Raw genomic sequence first — 22764 nt, 5'->3', positions numbered from 1 at the left:
CCGGTGAACCTAAAGGAAATTTATCAATTTTCTAAATCTTATGAATGATTAAGTATGGAAAGATTCTCATCTTATTGTTTATCATAATAATGTTGTGGATATTGAATATGACTTCACTCACTTAAAATTCGAATATGGAAATACATTAATTGCTCGCAATACTACAAGAAACAAGTTCATTAGCGTATGGAGTTTCCCATTATAAGCTTGTTCCAAAGCATCATACTCTCCGATTTCTCGAATCATAAACCATCATAGAAGGAGGTTGGTTGCAACTGAATTCATGTGAGTTCTCAGTGCCTACGTATAACAATAATAGTGACCCCAATAATACATACATACGTCGTCAAAAATAAATCATATGATGAGCTATTGCCTAATAAATAAGAATACAATTTAGATTCTCATCTTTTTAGATCCTGAATTCACTACCTATAGAAAAAAATACTTGTATATTACCTTTGTTTCTTATTATTTGTAATAAAGAAATGTTTTATATCTCACAAACAATACCCCTTTGTTACAAATTAAATTATAAGAAACGGAGGTAATACTTCGATTTTTTTATTTTTTTTGAAAAGAGGTAATACTTTGTTTTAATATCCTTCCAAAAAATAAAATAAATATAATAATGTCACAAAAGAGGCAAAAAAAAAAACAAACAAAAAAAATACTCGTAGTAGTAATTTTTTTTTTTTGAAGCCACGCGTAGTAGTAATTAAGACTAGTAATCAAGAAGAGGGCCAAATGTCATTTTCCTATTCCAAAGGATTTAAAAATTAGAATATAAAGGTTGAAAGCTCTCCAATTTATTGATGGGCCATTCACAAAAACAAAATTAAAAATCTTTAGTCATTCCACTGAACATTTAATTTTCCGTTGACCATATCATACAAGCACTAGACACTAAAATCGTACCATATAATACACAAGCACTACACAATGGTACGTACCATATAATATATGATTAATATATGCCACATAATTTAATTATACACGTACCATAATAAAAATAAAATAAAAAAGAGCATATAATTAATCTTTAAATTATCATTCCGTATTCATGAACAATTCAGCCGACATCACCACACAAAATCCCACTATAAATACCAACGTTTCTCCTTTGCCCTTCCTTAAACTTATTTCTTCCTGACTACCAAAAACAAACAAGCCAAAAAAACTCAAACTACTTCTTCAAGTTCATATTATTTTCTAAGCAAGAAAACATGGTGAAAAAAGGTTGGTTAGCAATTCAAGTTGGCTTAGAAGAAGAAGATAATCATTGTCAAAAATTCGAGATACCAATAAGTTACTTGTATCATCCATTGTTCGCTAATCTACTAGACAAAGCTCGTGAAGTGTACGGGTACTACGCCGACGGTCCGCTTAAGCTTCCGTGTTCGGTTGATGATTTTCTTGATCTTAGATGGAGGATTGAAAAGGAGGGTTCAAGTCATAGTAGGGTTCATCATCATCAACATAATCATCCTCTTCATCATCATTTTAGTCATGCTTTATCTTTTCACTCTTGTTAACCTAGGTGAAACAAGTAAATAAAAGAAAAAGTTGTTAGTGAAAGGTTTTGTAGTTTTGCCTATCCAACACTTTTTTTTTTCTTTTCATCTAAATCTTAATTAGAGAGATTTGTACTTTATAGAAGTACTCGTATTAAATATGAATATTATATTACAATGGATTATTATAAATCTGATTTATATTCCCTTCGTTCTTGAAAATTTCAATTCAAGGGATTTTTGTGATTTTTTACTTATTTGTTTGATTAATTGAGAATTTGGAAACATTAGATTGAAATATTATTACGAAAACGAAGTCGATCCTCATAGAGTAACAAGTTTAAATTAAATAAAGATTAATTGAATTTCTTATTATTATTATTATGTATGATTATTGTGATATATTCAAAAGATAAGTATTGTGTGGTGTTGATAGCTCAAATTAATCGCACAATTCAATCAGTGAAGGAAAAAGGACTGCGTTGGTGTTGACTGTTTGAGATACTTACTATTCTTGAGAATATTCTTTCGTTCAAGAAAATAAAGAATTGAATCAAGATTAATTAGCATGTAGCAATGATTAAATTAAAAAGAACAATTAAATTAAAAAGAAATATAATAAAATTGTTAAATAATGTTATCTTGGTGTTAGTCTTATCCTCAATGCACATAACGGGGATATGATTGGGTTAGAGCAATATGTATTTGACTTGCGTTCGTTAGTTTGGAATAAATGATACAAAGGGGTCCAACTTGATTGTATAGTACACGAGGAAAAAACTATACAAATTAAGTGTAATTTCTAAAAAAAAAACTTGAAATTTGTTGCCACCAAGTCATCAACCATACATTGCAAATTTATTGATCTCTATTCAATAAATAGAGATCAATTATTTAAATTTCCTATGATATGAGTCTTTAGTTGGGACCCAGTTGCCGTGTAAAAAAAAAATAGAGATCAATTATTAAGACCATAAATTCTTAAATTGCCCCTCAAAAAGAATTAAAAATCTTGCACCAATTATCATGCGTTGATATTGACGACTTACTAATTAAATTTCATGATGATTGATTTTTTCTATGTCATAGCATTTACTTTCTCGTAATTTAATTATTTAGTCGTTTTTATGATTGGAATGGTTTTAACATGTTTAGTTACAGATTGAATAATCTTAGAATTGACGACTTCCACTAATAAATCCGATGATCTTGAAAAAGATATCAATAGTATGGCGGCTAAATTTTGTTCAATTGAGTTTGGTCATCCATCATGCCCTTTCTATGAGTTGCACAGTCAATCAGAACTGCAACTTCCTTCTTGTGATTTGTGAATTGTCCATAATTATTTTTATGCAAAATTGTAAGTTGTTTTCAGTTTCCAATCAGCCAAAGAGTGCCTTTGGAGTAAATTATGATTAACTGATGCTGATATGAATACACTTTATTATAAAATGTCAATGGTATTCATAATTGCAATATATTACGGAGTATTAAAATGACAAATAATACACTAATATTTATCAATCCAATATGTCATATTGACACGACTCACACGAGATAATAAGAATATTAAAAAGTACTAACTTGAATAACCATCCCAAAAGGATAATGTTTATTGTTTGTGATACCTACTTCGAATTAGATTGTAATAAACTTCCTTGATAAAATTAGATCTTATCCTTTTTTAAAAAAGAAAAATCAAATCCGATATACTACGTATTTGATTGTCACACCAAATATGAACATAAAAATATCTTCCAACACATATTAATTTACGCTGCTACTAGTTACAATTGTATCCTTTTATGTTAATTTTCTATGTTTAGTAACATTGATTGATCATAAATTTTTCATTAGGTCATACACAACCTCACATCAGAGTAGAGTCTGACCACATACAAGCTGTTGGGTTTCGTGATGTCCAACACCACGCAGAAGAAAACCCGCCCAAAATCCGCACACAAATTAAAGTAACTAAGCATGTATTAAAACCTTAATCACATGATTAACAAGAAGAGAGAGAGAGAATTATTATCCTTGTAGCGTGCTTCGCTCTAACTTAGAGCTCGGAGTTGAAAGCGTAGAGTCCCACAAACGCGCGAATCTCCATCAGCTAACACCCTCGCTACCGAACCGAGTCGACCCCTACCCCGAACCTTAGTCGGTGCTAGACCAAAAATTACTTAGAGTATTAGAACAAAGGTTTTCTCTCTTTGGAGATCCCTTCAAGTTCACCAACTCAAATGCTTTTTCTCAATGCCAAATGATTGGTATTTATAGGGAAAGGAGCCTTTGAAATCCCATTATCTTTCAATGTGGGATAGTTGGTAAAAAGACAAAATAGAATTTAATTTAATTCCAAATTAAATTAAATAGTCATGAAACAATAATCAAATGCCAAGTGTCATCACACAAAGAGGGAGTAGGTGGGAGGACCACCTTAGCCTTGGAGATCAAGGCAAGGCTTGCCCTCCCCACCTACTCGATCAGCTCGGGCAGCAAAGCAAGCCTTGATGGCAGCCTTGCGCCCCAAGGCTAGGCGTGCTGGCCCGTGGCCGTAAGCCTAAGGATGCCACCGCAAAGCCCACGCACACACGCAGGCCAACAGCAGCAGCATAGCAAGCCCAGCAGCGCCCCTCGCAAGCATGACTTGCTTGTGGCGCGCAAGCCTATGAGGCATCCCAGCCAGCCCCACACGCCACGGCCAGCCTAGTTGGGCCTTGTGGGGTGCGATGGCTTGGCGCCTTGATGTTTGCGGCCCCCTAGGCACTTGCCTTCGATCCGAGGCGTGGTTAGGGCTCGTGCTATCCTCGTAATTTTAGCACGATATATTATTTGATTATTTTTCTCGTCTTCGTCGATTCCTAAAATCGACTCGACGTACGACGCTCGGTTTCGACACTCTAAGCTCGTAATCCGACGTCTTTGTTCGTAAAACTCTATTTACTCACTTAATCCTTCGGATTAAATCTTCGCTTCGGTTCCGTTACACGATTGGGTGTGACCCGAAGGGTTCAGTCAAGATCAAGCCGTAATATTAATTATTCATTAATATTACTGATCGGAAGTGGCCTCCAGCTAGGCATTCTAATCACTTGACCTCACTGAATTATTAGCTTTCTAATTAATTTGGATCCCATTATCGGAATAATACACTTGTTTGAAGGACACCATTCTATTCACAAGCTCAATATGTTTTCACCAATTTATTTTTTATTCGGATGTTGGCAATCTAAAACTTACTCTGTAAAAAACCCTAGCCTCCCCTCTCTCTTCTCTCTCCTAAACTCTAGCCTCCATTGTTAATTTTGAAGGGGCTTCTATTGGATTTCATCGGTTGAAAGTTCCAATCATTATTTCTTTTAAGCTTTTTATTTCTTAGGTTATAATAATGTCTCTCTCGAAAGAAAGGGTTTATCTCCTTCGAAAGACAAGATTTTTTCGATCTCCTTCGAAAGATAAGGTTTTATTTGCATTTAATTTGGTTTCCAATTGTGCGGGGCTACGATTGATTATGGTTCGGATTCGGGTTACGAAATCAGCTCAAGAATTTTCTTTCTCACAAAATTGTGAAGCGACGACAGATCCACTCAAAAAGTTGTATGAGACAACGTCTCGAGAATGTGCCGAATTGTTATATTTATGTATTTGGATTCTTAGCCCTTCCCCGATTAGTTCTTGTTTGATTTTGTTAAATTCGTTTTCATTATTGTTAATTGTCAATTGTAAATGCCGTATGACTTTAATTAATGAAATTTAATGTCTTTTACTAGGACTTTTAAAAAAAAAAAAAAAAAGAAAGGGAGGGAGTAATTTTTAGCTATAATTTTAACCCAATCCGATAATTATCTAAAATGCCACTATTTTTAGGCCAATAATATTGGGGTTGGACATAAGGCCCAAACTTGGGCCCAAATTCTTGGTCCTAAATGGGCCCGATCCAACCCAACCCACTACCATATTTTACTCGGTGCACAATACAGTTGTATCGACCTTCTATGAGGTTCATTGCAAGCTTGCAACATACACAGACGTTGCAGCTTCCAAAACCATCAGTTCGTCTGTTCATTCATTCATGGAACTTATACATTTCTCTCTCTTCTTCAAATTCATCTTCTTCTTCTTCTTCAAAAATCCTTGAATCTCCACTGAATTCGACCTTCGAAATTCCACCATTAACACAATTTCTCCAATTTCTCTCTCCTCATGAACAACAATTCTTCTTCTTACAATGTGGACTAGAGCAGTTTACTCCCAATTTTCCAAATCATCAATTCTCAACCCCAATTTAGGGATAGGGTTTTGTTCGAGATTGTATTCTACCGTTGAAAGAGGTAAGAGATTTGCTGCGCTTTGGGGAAACGGCGATTTTGGGAGATTAGGCCTTGGAAGCGTCGATTCTCAATGGAGGCCTGTAATTTGTCCTGCTTTCAATGGCGATAATCTTCGCTCTATTGCTTGTGGTGGTGCTCACACTCTTTTTCTTACAGGTTTTTACTTCAATTTGTCTTGCATTTGTTCTTCAATTATGATTATGGAGTTGGAACTGATGGTTTGATCAATTTGATTTTGATGTTTTAAGCTCAATTTTGATTTATGTTTGGGTAATTTTTTTCGTTTTTGCAATGTTAGTATGATTTTGTTTTTTTTGGTTATATTTGTGTGTGTAAATTTGGGAGGATTTCAGTTTTAGTTGTCATATGACAGAATCTGGGCGTGTTTATGCCTCTGGACTCAATGATTTCGGACAGCTTGGGATTTCGGATGATAAGAATTACGCAATGGTACGATATCGAGTGCCATAGTCAGGCCAAGAAATAAATGTAACATGTAACATGTAACATGTCCTGCATTGTCTTTTGTTATTTTTTTGGACTTGGGTGCTGTTTTTTTGTTTGCCAAACAGATAACTATAGGTTTTTGACTTTGTAGAGTATAATCCTCAATATGATTGGTACTACCATCTTGCAAATTAAGGATAAGGAGCAGTAACACTTAATCTTTTTCTGCTATGCCGAAGTGTAACTTGCCACATAACTCTTATGAAGGCATTTTGAACATATTGTTCATACATCACTTATATGATAACTTTGTGTTTTATGTGTTCAAGGTTATTTTCCTTGTTAGTAATATATGTAGGGAAATTGGGGGGATAAATTTGGTACCGTTGGTCTAGTAAGTCATCTAAGTATCGGAGAAATTGGAAGTATTGGTTGTAGCAACAATTGGAATATTGGATGGGCAAATAGCCAAAATAGAGGGGACAGCGAGATAATGATAAGGGGATATCATGGTGAGGGACGTGGTTTCCCTTGTTTTGGAGGAAGTTGAATTGATGGCCGGAGTTTAATGGTGTTAGATTATGTTAATGTGACTACACGACCAACACGAGTACACAACACCATATATTGAAGGTGCATTAAGTAGGTGATACCTTTGCGCAACTGACATTTGTCCCTGTCTTGGCTTCTCATTTTTCTATTGCATGGCATACTGATTGATAGAAAACCTTATCTCAATTATGGCATTTTCTCACTGAGGCCTGGATGTTGGATATAACATTTCTAAGACTCAGATCATCCTCAGGCTTGCGTAGGGTCACCTACCTTACCAAGTGGTTTCCAAAGCATAAACTTTTTCCACGAGCTTCACAAAATAAGATTTTCTCTGTTATCTTCAATTTCCTTGGCATAAGCTCCTGCAGCTTTTAATTGGAAAGGTTTTAATTAAACACAAGTTGGTATTGAGTCTGTGTAGTCAGCTCCCCAAAGAAAGACAGCTCCTTTCTGTCCATCTTAGGCATGAAAATAACAACCAGATACAAAAAGAGATATTCAAAGGGTTGCCTTCTCAAGAAGCCCATGTAAATGAATACAATGGAAGATCAATACAATGAATATTAAGTTCAAACCATACCTTTCTTTGTGTATAGATCTTTTGAGTGGGGACCACCTCTATGGTCTAAAGACTGAGAAATAGAGATTGGTTGAAAGTGACAAGTGGCAATATTTTAGTAGGAGCTTTTCTTGCTTATGTTAACACTGTATCCTTGAAGGTTTGGGAAAATGGGATGCTGTTAGTTTGGACAGATGCTTGGCATATGTCTGCCAAGATTTGAATTCAACCTTGATTTTGTAATTCTCGGAATCAGCTTGCTGTCAAACTTTGGACCATTATGCAAATTTAATTTTTGCTAGATCTTAATTCTTAATCCCTCTTAGAACTAGATTATGAAAGAATTGAAACATTTAATTTTAAGAAATCTACTGGAAAAGATTTGCAAGGGAATCAATGCTGGAAAAGATCTGCAAGGGAATCAATGCTACTATCAAAAATAGAACTAAGAATTCTGTATTAGTTTCTGTAAAAACTGCATGATTGACATGACAATAAGAGTAGGATGTATGGTGCTGTATTCCGGAGGTGAGAGTGACAAATGGGAAGGAGATTAGGATAAGAGTATTAGATTACTAGCATAATAAAAAAATGTTAAGAAAGAGAACTTATTTTTTCCTTGTGGATTTGGCGACTGCTCTAAAAGGACTAAAACCCACCCTTTGGTGCATTTGCATATATGAGCTAGTTTTAGAGTTTTTAAGTTTTCGCATTTTCTTGTTGCAGTGTGCAGGAACTGTAGACAAGGTAGACCATGGAGGCTGAGATACTAAAGAGGAATATTTGGGGTCATAGGTTTTTAATTTATTTTGTGATAAATCTTGTGACAAGATCTTAAAAGCATATCCCTTATGAGGCCCCTGTTTGTGAGCTAATGATTATGGCCAGTTGTTGAGAATGAAAATATATATTGAACTGATTGTTGTGAACCAAGGAAAATACCTACTTCAAATATGTTTTACTTTTTTCCATCAGACATGGCCATGATTAGATCAACTTACCCCATGTTTCTGGAGAGGCTCCTGTTTAAGGTATGGTGGGGTGTGGGGGGCAGATTTCTTAGTTTTGCTCCTGCTATATTAGAGAGTTCTTTTTTTTAGATCCTTGATCTGATACAGACACAAGAGTTCTTCTTATCCAAATCTTATTTGATCTGGTCTTTACTTGGCGGCTAAATGGTCCTGAATGAATACATTCATATCTGTTGTTGGTTTCATCGTTTGACCTTTTCAAGGAGTAATTTCATTGAAGGAACATCTTACGTGCAGAGTTCCATTTCCTTGGTATTTTTGTAACTCAAAACTCAGAGGTTATCACATTTGTATGTTAGCCACTAGGGATCACTAGCTTATTTGCTTTATTATAACTGTATGTTTTAGCTTTTTCTCGATTCTTGTTTCTATGCCTTACTTTTCTCAGATTTGATCGTGTTGTGTAGAACTGTATAAGCTCACAGTTTGGCCTTTGGCTGTGGTTGAACTGCTAAAAAATTGCTGTTTGATATTTGATATTTGTTTTTAGGAGCCGGCTGAAGTATTTGGAATTGAGAAAGAGATTAAACATGTTTCAGCTGGCTACTGTCACTCATGTGCAATTACAGGTCAGGAGTTTGATATCCCCACCCTTATATCTTTCTAATTAGTTGATAACTATTTCTTTGTATGCTATATTGTTTAATAGCGCTCATTAAGTGGTGCAAACCTAATGTGATGTGGGATCTGGTCCGCCCACCCCCCCTCCCCCCCAAAACAACAAAACAATGTTAGCTGACCCCTACCTAATTTGGGACTAAGGCTTTGTTGAAGTTGTTGTTGGAGTAAATATTTTAGTATTCCACCATTTTTCCCCCTAGTGATGATGCAATATTAAAAACAGTGGAAAAGACTGAAGGAAGGACCAAAAGTTGTTAACATTTTGCCATTTTCAATTCTTGCTTTCACTGATATATTATAGGAATTTTATCTTGTGTAGAATATTGTAACTCCTCATCACTATATAGTTTCTTACTTGTATGTATGTTCTAAGACATCTACATCAACATTAACCTAATGCCTCTGAGAAGCTTCCAGCTTGGCCGGTTGCGTGGGGTTTCGAATGTTACTTGGAAGCAGATTTATCCCTATGATAATTGGGAGGTTGTCACTAACTGAACCGTCATCTAATTTATAATGATGCAACAACCACTTGCTTCAGCTTCACACTTTAATTAGCCATTTTAGTATAATCCATTATAAACCAAAAATCTAAGAATTGTCTGCATTTTGGGAAGTCAATGTTCTGTCTTTAAACATTCATCGTTTTTGCTATTTAAAGATCTCATACCTCCTATCTCTCAAGTTTCAAGGATTTCCATTGTTCTGTACTTTTTTAAACAATTTTCTCCAACTTACAGTTGATGGGGAGCTCTACATGTGGGGGAAGAACTCTAATGGACAGCTTGGACTTGGGAAGGGTAACTGCTACTTTCTTAATTCTTAGTTTGCTATTTCATTTTTCAAAGAAGCTTCTTTTCTTTATAATGTAACAATTGTTCAGAATATTATGGGTTGTGTTTATAATAGTGTCAAGAGCTTGATGTGTCAGTCATTACTTTGTTGTTTGTAGTCACTCATTATGACAATTCTGTCAGTTAGTCATATCTTCTTTGTTGCTTTTGTTTCATTCATATTTTATGCTTGCCAGGCATTGCTTGCTGAACGTGAGCATGTTTCCGGATTCTTGAACTTTAGTACAGGTTATATCTGAATAATGCATAGAGTTTGATTATATGTTATTTTCATACTCTATGGTATTTATTATTGCCTTTCCAACTCTAAATGTGGGAAAATTAGAGTTTGTGTTCTTTTTTTGTGAAACTTGTATATTTTTAACAGTCTTACCTAGTTAATTTGACACCAAAGCTCCTTTATTTCTGTGTGGAAAAAAAAAAAAAAAAAACTTTATTTCTATCAAATTTAGTGTTTCATTACTGTTTCATACCAAATTTGTGTATGAACGTGTTTCCTTGAATTTAGTAACATGCCTTTTATCTTTCAGGAGCACCATCAGCAGTCTTAAGACCACTAAAAGTTGGCTACTTGACTGGGATCATCATCGAAATGGCTGCTTTAGGTTCAGAGCATTCTATAGCTGTTACTGGTATATTCTTTGTATTATTTTTATTACTTTACCTATATATATTATTCAAAGTACTTTTCTTTTACTTGCTAAACTTCTATATTCTATTGGGTCTAAAGATGAAGGTTCCACCTTGAGCTGGGGAATGGGAAGTTCTGGAAGACTTGGTCATGACCGCCAATCAGGCTTGTTCAATTTTCTAAGCAGCAGGAGGTATGTTTATATTATATTATTATTGCTGGACATCTATTATCTGGGATGCTTTGGTTATTTTTTAATGTCCCACTGCTTATTGGATCAGTCACAAGACTCACGACTATTAGTTAGGTGGATTAAATTCAAAATTCGTAGTTCTTTCTTGGACTTGTCTCTTACACATTTACACTAAATATGTGTTCATATGTCAACATTTACATTATCAGGAAATTCCATTAGCCTTTTAGTTATTCATAATCATTCACTTTCAGGACCATCTGCATAACCCCTGCCCAATAGTTCCTAAACCATCTGCATAACCTCTGCCCAAGAGTTCCTAAAATTTTGTTTTCCCTGGTGGTTTTCATGTGCCCATGGACCAGTTTTATTAGTTGTGGGGTGACTCACCATATGATCCCTTGTTATAATAATTTTGAACATGTCACTAGCGAATGTCACTTTAGCTGACAGCGTATCTATGTTAAACTAGATCTCTGTTATTAGGATCGCTGTCTGCAGACTCTTTGTTAAAGTCCGAAGTTGTGTGGATGGTAGTATTCTTTTGTCCATCCCTCTTTGTTAATTTGATTGTGGAATTCCATTTACACAAATCAGAAATGGCACAAAGATTAATATTAAAAGAAAACATGTTGATGCCTGGCTCCTCTGTATTAGATCCTGTTCAATGATTAGAAAGAGGCAACAATTGCTAACATGTTGAACCTAGGAGATCTTTTAAGTGCCAAGCTTTTTCATGTGATGTATATTCATGTATGAATAAATTAATGCAGTAACTATACTCCAAGGCTTATCAAGAGACTTGAAGGGATCAAGGTACTTCATATTTTATTATTTGAATGGTTTTTAAATATTTAGGTCATCCGGAGTTTAACATGTTAATGAGCTTATTACTTGTTTATAGGTCAAAACAGTTGCTGCTGGCTTGCTGCATTCAGCTTGTATTGATGGTATTTGTGTTACAGATAACATTTTGGAGTTACCTTGCATTCATTAAGAAAATCAGATTTAATGTCTTTTATTCCCTTTGTTTCTGCAGAAAATGGCAATGTCTTTATTTTTGGTGAAAGAAGAATAAACAAGCTTGTGAGTTTTTAATGCTAATGCTCAATTGCTCAAATGAATCAAAATTATTACGGAGTATAATTTCCTGGTTGCTTGATAATGGTAGTTTAACCATCCTGTCTAATTCATTCAATCTGCAGAACTTTGGAAATTCAGACAATATTACTGGGCCATCAATGATGACGGAACTGCCTATTTCTGAAGAAGTTGCCTGTGGTGGTTATCATACCTGTGTTGTATCAAGTAAATTCTATTACTCTTTTAATCTTTTCTAAATTTTTGTAAAATTTGTTTCCCTTCCAAGAAGTTTATGGTATAGTATGAGAACTAGTTCATTAAGGCAAGGATTACTCAAAAATGGCGGCCCCATTCAAACTCATGGCTTTCAATTGGATTTAATTTTGATGGCTTGTGAGTCAATTGTTGTTTTTCTTCAGCATAATAATAGTGGACGAGGAATTATCTATGCCATTGGAAAATAAAGATGGAGCATTTATCATCAAAAGCCTCAAAGATCACTAAAGCTGTGGTGCCAATTTTATTGGACAGATATAACAAAAGTAGAAAGGCATTTTGCTAATATATTGAAGTTTTTGCAGCACTCTACATGAATTACATAAAAGCATTGCTACTAAGCAAACCAAGTTTAAGCTCAAGCAACTAAATAAGGGAAAGTGGGGAATTTGGCACACTAAATAAATATGCTAGACTTGCTAAAAGACAATTAAAACTGCTAAGTTTTAGGAAAACATAACATGTACTATCAACCAAACCTTTGTGTTTTGAATAAAAGAGTGTAATAATCCACTATAAAACTAATGTTGAAGCAACTTGTTTTGTATGATAGCATAACATAAACAATCTATGTCTCAAGTAGTAGTTAGGTATTTACGGTATCCACTCTTCTACATGCTTATCATTTCAGTATACCCATATACAATCCATTCTTTACCAAGCACCACTAAGTAGTAGATCGACTAGTCAAAATCTACCTTTTGAGGTTTACTCATATTGCTCCAAGTTACTCTTTGTCAACACCCCCTTTGGTTTTTTCTCACAATACCAGATTCATATAGAATAGAGCTTTACGTCTTCTGTTAAAACTTGTTTAGCATGTGTTTTTGATCTATTTGTTTGTTTGACATCATTTACCAAGATTATTTAATCGGTGTGAGTATTTTATATTCCAAGTGATTCTTTTGATCTAATGTTTTTTAAGTAAACTTGTTTGGCATATGCTTATGAGTTATGACTTCTGTTTAGTTATGTAGATGACCTAGCATTTGGCCTCCTAGATTTGAGGATGTAAGGTGTAGTAACTTAAAATATGTAGAAATAGACACATAGATTCCAACTGTGTTTTCTGGCAGCTCTTCCTACACTCAAGGCCTCAACAATATCCTTTTGCTATATGATGCACATGAAATCTTACTTGGCCAGCTAGCCTTTTAAAATAAATCTTATTTTTATTGCTGTAAATTTTCTCACAGGGCACGGAGAATTGTATGCATGGGGTTCAAATGAAAATGGCTGCCTTGGCATTGGGTATGTATCCGTGGGATTTCTGAAGTTGAAATGATCAAATAGTCTTTTTAGACCATGATAATGACTTACTATAAAATATCATTTTGTATTAATTGTTCTGATCTTTTTTCTACTGACCTAGTTGTACGGACGTTATTCATTCCCCTGAAAGAGTTGAAGGTCCTTTTCTTAGGCAATCAGTGAGTAAGGTTTGTGCTATTCTTGGATTTTACTCCCTATATTCTGCTATATTTGCTATTTCAACCATTTGCACAGGGATTAAGAGTTCATTTATTTGACTTAGTTTTCCAGTGTTGTCAATATTAATCCTAAATATATGTTTATAAACTTTCTAACCACTATTTTTTACTTGCTTCTCATCTGGTAAGTGTTTGGAATTGATAGGCGTGTCGCGCACCTAACAAAAATAATACCTGACTAGACCTCCTAATTATGTGATAGGGTAAGTCAGGGTCGATCCCACAGAGAGAAGGATGTTTAACAATCAACTTTTACCAATGACAAAAGAAAAGCACAAAGATGCATGCAAAATCATATAAATCCCAACCGACAAACAAGTGGTCATTCGACTACAGCGCCATTGACCCTAGACACCCTTACGGTGTTGATAGCAAACATCCTCGAACCATTCAGCTATTCCTAATCTAAGCAAAGAAAGAATGATAAAAAGAGAAAAATAGAAAGATCTCACCAAACATCCAAGCTAGACTTATAAGGGAAGCGAAGAGAAGCTTACCCCTCCATGTTGCTCCAAGAAGCATAGCAAGATCTATATGGAAATGTGAGAAAGAAAATAGACTATACACAAAGAAAAATGTTAGTAACTTCAAAACAAAAACGACAAAATAAAACTATACACTAATCTAGAAAAAATTTGTATTTGATGGATTTGGATTCATGGGTTTGGATTTAAAGGGAGGACAATCAACATCATTCAAATCATCATCAAAAATTATCAAAAATCATCATCAAGAAAAATCATCAAAAACCATCATTTCATCAAAGCTTCATCATCATCACAACAACAACCGAAAAAAGCATCAATGGCAAAGGAGAAGCATCATGCAAAACAAACACAACAAGCATACGGGCAACAAGCACGCTAAAAACACACACCCACCCCACAAATAAACAAGAAATCCCCTAAGCTATAATGAAAACATCTCAACATCCCATCATACAAAGCAAATGATCAATCAATAAAGGGATGGAGGAAAAAGCACAATTAGGGGACTATTGGCCACTAGGACCGGTCCCACCATCATCATTCTTCCTATCATTGGAAAAGCCAGGCAGGGGTCCATAAGGTTCCCATCCCCCGGTATAACCGGGTGACCAACCATAATGACCTCGAAATGTCTTATTGCCAAGAGGTCAATGGAGTATATTGCGGGGGCACTCAAGGGGGGCGGGGTGAGTGGGATTGACATAGGGGTAATTAGGATCACCCCTATAATCGCTCCCACTGGGCACACGGTAATCATAGTTAACGTGCTCATTCGGAAAAGAGCGCAACTCGGCATTAGGTCCTTGCAGACCTTGCCAAAATGGATATGTAGGCTTACCATCACCCCCCCTCCCCGAAGACGGTAGGGACCGTGTTGTGGCAGAAAATATGGATAATTATCCTTGGGGGTGATTTCGCCCCGGTTAACGCTCGCATCAAACAAAGCTTGTTGTTGGAGAAACATACCTTGTTGCATCTCCATGAGCCCTCGTATGCCAAATTACATGCTTTTCATTTGTGTGTGCATAGCCGCCAAATCTTGTTCAAACATGCCTTCCAAGCCAAAGTTGCAAGCTCGTCATTTGTGCTTGCAAAGCCGCAATATCTTTTGTTGTTGGCGTCGTCGTCAAAGAAGGGTTCGGGAGATAGCACCGATGCTCATGCCTCACTAACCAATCAACTACATCATCATCACCATTCTTTGCAATGAAGTTCACTTGCTTAAATTTGGGGATGTCGAGGTAGATATCGTTTGCATCACCGACGGGAGTGCAAGAAGCAAGGTAGCGGGAGTAACCAAATCTTGAAGCCAACCTAATTACCATACTCCCACAAGTAATCTCGCCCGTTCTCCTTCCTCCCACCATAGATTCACAACTCCTCATGAAGAGATGACCCATGTTCAACCTTCCTCGCCACTCTTCTCTTGTGGCTAACTAGAGAGAACTGTCAATTCAATCTTGAACATTTTACCCAAATCTTGCTTGGGGAAGACCGAATTCCCCAAAAGCCTATGCAAAACACGAAGACATGGTTGGTAAATGTCACTAGCCAAAGAGTAGTGATCGGTAAATTGCTCCTTCCCCGAAATTGCATTCCACCAAGCGAACTCCGCATATCCATTGAAATGTTCATGCTCGGGGAATGGAAGATCGGCATCGGGGTTAAAATCAAGGGCCTCATTGAATTCTCGGAGGGAAAGGGTATGAGGGACATTAAAAAGTTAGAAAGATATCTTAAAATCGGCATCGTGGTGGTAGAGAAAGAAGCTAGAAACTCCCTTGTGGGCTCGACATATGTTCGGTAGGCGGAATTTACAAATGTGCCTATCCGAAGGTTTCCAAAAAAGCATCCACAAATCCTCATTTATGCCCAATTTGATCATGTCTTCTCTATGATAATGGCGGGAGGGTCTAATGATTCTCTTTTTGATGTCGGTGTGAATTGATTTGATGTCGGTGTGAAACTCCTTTTCTTTTTCTTTTCTCTTTTTATTCCTTTTGAATATAAAAAAATTCCATAAAGATTTTTGTTTGAGGCATTGTTTTGTTTTACTCGTTACATTCGCTTATGAATTAGACATAATACCATTTGGACTTATATTTTTGAATGAATGACATCCTATATGGTAACGGTATGCACAGTTTGAGAATATGCTTGGTTGACTCTAGGATAGAGTATGCTAAGTAGTGTGTTTAGAACTTTTGGGATCTTGAAGCCCTAGTCTACTTGTTTATGGTAAGAAGGTGTTGCTTCCTAAAGTGGATTTGAAGCTAATAGTGAGTTTTTGTTACAGCCATGTGAGGTTTCAATTTTCTAGCCTTAAAAAATGGCATTTATGGCACTCATAGGGTAGTTTTTAGGTTGCTTTTACCTTTTTTTCATGGCTTTATTCCTCAATAAATGCCTAGTTTTGCTCTTTTTCTCTCTAGTTTCCTTATTCCTTGTCTATTTTGTGTTTTCATCCACTTTTGTGGGTTTTCCTTGTGTTTTCCCTTTTATTTGTTCTTTTCCTTTGTTTGTAGGTTAAAGGCAAGGTCCAAGACCCTTCAGTTTAACAATCAACTTTTACCAATGACAAAACTAAATAAGAGATAAAATGATGGATTAAATAACCATGACTACTCAAATATCAAACACAAATCAAAAATAATAAAAACATTTAGAATTAAGTATCGCCACTAGCATAATCAATAAAAGACAAAGTCTTACTCAGCCAATTAATTATATGTTCACAAGGAAAGGTACGCCCTATAAAATACCAAAGATCTCTCCTAAGTTGTCAATGGCTTCCCTAATTAAAAATCAAACCTACTTCCGTGGAATCATGCAAATTAAAGACATTAAGTCCGACACCCTAACTTCCTAATAATCCATTCTACCTACTTCCGTGGAGAATTTCATACCCTTAATTGATCTATTCAAATCCGTCAAAACCCAATTCCTGTGCGATTAAGACAATGGAATAATAACAATACCAATTATCCCTAATCTAGTATTGGCATAAGCACAATCAATTAAGCATGAACAATATAAACAATTAATTGAGAATTTAAAAGAACAAATCAAGTATCAATCATGGCTAGGGTTCAACCTAACCCTAGAATAATAATCTACAATAACATAATAAAAGAAATAAAATAAAAGAAAGAGAAGAAGAAAATATAATACTTGAATTAATGAAATAAAACTAGAGAGAAAACTAGGGTTCTAAACTAATGGGGGTCATGGGATAATAAAGCCAAGGAGTATTTATAATAAAGCTAGGAGTTTAAGATAAGTAAGGAAATTAAAACAGGCTAAATCGTCCACACACGGACGTGCCACTCAAAGGCACGGACGTGTCTCAATTCGCTCGTCAGGGCATGGATTGCGCGCGTAGCTCAACTTAAAACGGTCATTACTTGAGATCTAGAGCTTTGTTTGAGGCGTGTTATATATCGTTGGAATGCTCTTGAAGTCTACTTTCCAATGCAATTTGAATCACTCCAATATCATTTGTAGATCAAAAGTTATGAGCAAGATAATGGATGGGACTCATATTTGTCAAGTCTTTCCATCAACGCCTTTGCTTCTTTCTATCCTTATTTCCTCTCGAACACGTGATTTGAGATCCTTGAGCGAGATAGCTTCATACTCCATGATTATTATACTCAAGATTATCCAACAATTATCCATTTGCATCCAAATCACGTGAAATTCATCAAAACACACAAACGGAGAGTAGTAAAGCATAACCTAATTAAGTAATGTAAAATACACCTTAGACCTCTAAATCTATAGGCAATTGAGTGTAGATAAGCACCTAAAATGTGTAAAAATTAGGACCTATCAGGAATGTTGGACAATTAATACTCCTAATTTTTTATGTCCTCCAATGACGAATGTTGCCAAAGTTTATAGTCATTTTATTAGCAACGACTGGAAATAATTTAAACATCATTTTCCACCAAAAAAAAAAAAATATTCTGTTTTTTTTCCCACCATTGCGAACATCAATTTCCGGTAGGTGCATTACCAAAGAGAATATGGTCATTCTCTGCTTCTTAACATAAATAAACGGTACCAATGCATCAAAACTATGATTCATGTGGCTTATAGGTTTGCTATAGATATCTGTATATTCTTACTTTTAAATCTGCATCATGTCAGGTTTCTTGTGGGTGGAAGCACACAGCTGCTATTTCAGGTGGGTGGTTGTCTTTGCAGAACTTTTTGGTGTTGTTGATACTTGATAGTGTTATTTTCTTCTAACAAGCATTATCTCTATTCTCTATACACACCTGAGATCATTATCCTTTACAAGTATTATTTAACTGATGCGGTGATGCCTATACTATATATCACGTTTAAGAATATAATCAAGCTTTTCTCTAGCAATATATTTATCCTACATTGTTAACTGTGTGATTGTTTTGACTTTTGCTGATTTACTTTGCCTGATATTTGGCAGATGGCTATGTTTTCACATGGGGTTGGGGAGGTTCTCACGGAACATTTTCTGTGGATGGTCATTCTTCCGGTGGACAATTGGTTTGTTATTATCTCTTGTGCACCCTTTAGTTATTCCTGTTTGGCTCCACATGAACTATGTCTTAGACTCTTAGTACAGATGATCCCTTCTGGATGTTAACGTTAAAATGTTCTGGACTTTCTAGCTTATTATGGAATGCATGCATACTTTATTTAGCTTGCTAGTTGGATTACACTTACATATGTAGTCATATCCAAAAGAATCAGTAGTTGCAGTACACATCTACTCTGTGTATGAAGTGTTGTTTTATATAAGGAGGGTCAGTGTGTGTGAGTAGCAGTGTAAGGGAGGATCCATTGAGAAATTAAAATGTGAAGGATTAAAGGTTAAGTACATTTTTGAAGTACAGAGTATAAATACATATTATTTATTAACTATAGGTTCATTGTTTTTAAGATTTAAGCTCGTCAGTTTTTAAGGTACATTGTTTGCAAGCCTGAGGTTCATATTGTTTTTACATAATATGTCTTCAATGCAAAACATTTATTAAATAAAAATAGTTTACTTGTATTTCAGATTTGTAATTTAGAACATATAAGAATATTACCATTGAGCCTGAGAGTTGAATGAACTCCCAGGGGGTGAATCTTAAATGGTCTCCAAGTGTTAGAACATGGATAGGGAAACAGGCATGCAGCCCTTCCGCTCCTTGGTTTTCATAGTGTTGACAGTAGTAGTCATAGTCGCTAATTAGTCAGGAAAATTGGTGAAAATTTTAAGTAAAAAAGTGATAATGTTAAAAGTATATGAGGACTGAAGGAAATATATGTCTGCTATAATGGTGGCATGGCGTGATTTTAAAACAGTCGTTATGTAACAGCGTTTCATGGAATTTGAGAAGTTAAAATTCCTATCATAACTTGCCTACCCAAGGGAACAACCTTGTTTTAGTTCCATTACTGTTGGACGCTTAAGGCTGTGTGGCACAACCTTGTTTTTTCCCCACGTAATTGTAGGAAGCTTAAGGTTCTTTAGGTCTTTCGGGATGCTGCAAGGTTTTTCAACATAAATATTTGGGGACTTTCTACCATTATTTTTATAGTATCTGTCAAACATGACATAGGGCCTTTGCATGTAGAGCTTATCTTGTTTAATCTCATCACATGCATCTTGTAATTATTGGGAAATTCCAGGAGGACTTTATCCGTTCTTAATATCTTAGTGGTGTGATAAATGTGAAGCCATAATTAATTGGTTTGTCACATTATGGTCTAACATTCATAATAATATGGGATATCTCTTCAACAGTGTTTGTGATGGGTTTCCTGCCGCCAAAGTGTGGCCATCAATCAAACTGTGGAATCTTCCGTTTTGAAAAAGTTTCTGCTAGTAGCCCAAGGGGTTGAGTTAGTAGGCTTTGGTGTTCCCATGTGGTTCTTATATCCTCAACCTTTAAGTCTTTGGATGACTAGTACAATTGCCAGCTTATTCTGAAAGGTTGCTTTTGTGGCAGATAGAGATCCCTTTTTTCTTGGGACTTCCTATATTGTAGTATGGTTGCTCTTTTTGTCAGGGATAATTCCCTTGTTTGTTGTCATCTATTATCGCTTTGTATATTTGTCCAATTGCTAGACTTAATTATCCGTTGATGCTTTGATTCGATTTTCCAAATTTCATGGTGTGGTATACATTTGTGAAGAGGTGTCATTTAGGTCTCATGGAGTCATGGACATGGCATATGCTTGTTAAGAGGGATCATTTTAGGCATAGTGTAAGATGTAAGATGATAGTGAATTGAGTTTCTAGTGGTGGTGTAGGACTATGAGACTGTCATCTTCGGACAATATCGTATATGTTTTGCACTCTGATATATGGAATGGATCTTGGTGGTTTTCTTTGCACAGCTTAAACAGGTGCCAGATTTGGCCAAAAACAACATCCCAATTCGCTTAGGACATGTAGGCTCTTTATATACCTTGTGTTAGTTAGTTATAAAAGTGACAAGTACAACTGTTACTTCTACCAAGTTGTTTTTCTAGTTGTTTGTTTAGAAATCTTGTGGAAGCTTTCTGTAAACCAGTTGCACCTGAGTAACCTCAGAAATCACAGCTTAGAAGATGATATATACAATTCTCATTATTTTGTTTCAATCTTCTAGTCTGCTGTTGTTCCCTTTTATAATTTTTGCCGAATACAGGGCCATGGGACTGATGTTGACTACATCCAGCCAACTGTCATTGATGTTGGAAGCAATGTGAAGGCAGTGGAAGTATCCTGTGGATTCAATCACACTGGTGCCATATATAAATACATATAAGTTCCAGGAGGCACTCGTATTCTGGACAAGTTGCTCGCAGATCTTTTATGATCTGGACTAGGTACACCGTGCAGTCATAGTGTAGATTACTCGTCTTCTGAGGGGAATTTTGTTATTTCCATAGAGCCATATTGGTTGGTGGTATAGGTACCTGTACTACATATGCATGTATAGTAATTGTAAATGGAACCACAATAAGATTCATCCTTGACCTTGGAATGAAACTGGCTGAGTACAGAATGAACTTGATCAGTTTTGTTTCCAATGTGTAACATCTCTTCTGTATAAAAGAAGTTAAAGATAGTTCGGCAAAACATGTTGAGGTGCATTACTCTTGGTTTGTTTGTGTATTTGTTTAAATGGTTGTCTTCATGTTTACAGTATGTGCTGAAAGTATATGATGAGGCTATAGTTGTGGATCATATTCTCGGGAGTTAGGGAGTCACAAAGCGCAGTGATGTGTACGCGGCAGATGTTTTTCTGTAAACAATTAAAATGATGATTATTCTATGGATTTTTCTCTCTTAAACCAAAGGCATTTTACTGATAATTGAACCAGAAAGTCCTGGAATTTTTTGATTAAATCAATATTTTGTAGTTCACCTATTTGATTAACAAAATAAATTTTGTTGCTTAGCGAATGTCCCATTTAAATGTCGTTTAATACTTAGTTTTATGTGAATAATTCTTTGGGGTTTTGTTATAAGTTGTAAGTTGTTGCGTATTGTCTGATGAAGTAATATTCTTTTTTAGGGCAGGGTAACACTATTTATAATTGACTTAAAGCCAATAATATGAGTCATATTTTAGTGGGGTGTAAATTTGGACGACATAATCTTAGATATCACGTGATTAGAGGTTCTTCCTAAGTTAGTCACCTCTTGGAATCTACATATTCACAAATTTGGATTATTGGGCATAATTTGTACCACAAAAGTCCACAACTTAATAGTTTGATTATGATTTAACCTAACTGGGGCTGAAGTTCTTCTCAATTAATTAGAGGTCCACATTGGGAACGTACCCTAATGACATTCAAACTTGCTAATAGAAATAGACATGTTTTATGTATTTGTTTACATGATTGATTCCGCAGTATCCAAGAAAAAATTAAACACTAAGATACCTCTAAATATGTCGAAAACTACATTTAAATAGAGGTGTCAATTCGGGTGACTCGATCGAGTTCGATTGGATCTGGTCAGGTCGTTCTAATTTGAATCTGAATCAAGCTAAATTATCGTGTCATGCACATTAAAATCTGGATTGGGTCACTTTCGAGTTAGTTCAAATCAGTTTTTGACACCTCTACATTTAAAAGCCCATGAGAGTAGAGATACATGTCCAGTGTTCTAGATTTCTATGCTGAAGGTACTCTATCTAATATTCCATTGCAAAAGGAAAGTTAACTTGAATAAAGCCAAGATTATACACCAAACATATAGAATTATCGAGACAATATTCCACGAATCCACGGTAAAAAATTTATAGAAAAAATAAAAAATGGTACGTACTTGTAATGTATTACAGTATTATAGTAGTAAAATAATATAGAGAGAGTAGATGAAAGAATTTTGACAAGTCAATGGTGATTGCTCCTGTCACTGAGATACATGGCACAGCAATTCAGTTGTGCAGTGTGGCGGATAGACACACTTGTTATACAAATTGGACCTTGATATATCATATTCACATCAATTCTTTTCTGTGGGTCTTGACTTTTATATAATTATGGACCCACTTTTTATAATATTTGTTTTTGGCTCTGTTACACTAATGTTTAGAATTTATGATGACTTGTGACATTACAATTTTTATGTTGGCCATTTAGATCTTATGTTATGGTGAGATTCATAAAAATGGAAGATGCATAAATTTAGTATGATGATCTTTATGG

General features: G+C 35.4%; 1 protein-coding gene across 1 annotated transcript; it reads left to right on the top strand.

The window, feature by feature from the left end:
- The first annotated feature begins 5519 nt into the window (after positions 1-5519).
- Positions 5520-21425, top strand: LOC110736666 (ultraviolet-B receptor UVR8-like). Its single transcript, XM_021916954.1, has 15 exons — positions 5520-6004; positions 6222-6298; positions 8931-9009; positions 9802-9861; positions 10446-10547; positions 10646-10739; positions 11513-11555; positions 11644-11689; positions 11779-11825; positions 11945-12047; positions 13295-13349; positions 13471-13537; positions 18229-18265; positions 18530-18609; positions 20748-21425. Exons 1-15 carry the CDS (start codon positions 5746-5748, stop codon positions 20865-20867), a joined length of 1269 nt encoding a protein of 422 aa, XP_021772646.1. The 5' UTR covers positions 5520-5745; the 3' UTR covers positions 20868-21425.
- Positions 21426-22764: the final 1339 nt, after the last annotated feature.

Source organism: Chenopodium quinoa, unplaced genomic scaffold (assembly GCF_001683475.1).
Source record: "Chenopodium quinoa cultivar QQ74 unplaced genomic scaffold, ASM168347v1, whole genome shotgun sequence".
Classification (NCBI taxonomy): domain Eukaryota; kingdom Viridiplantae; phylum Streptophyta; class Magnoliopsida; order Caryophyllales; family Amaranthaceae; genus Chenopodium; species Chenopodium quinoa.
Note: the sequence above shows the minus strand (reverse complement) of the source record. Positions and strands in the feature narration are given on the sequence as shown.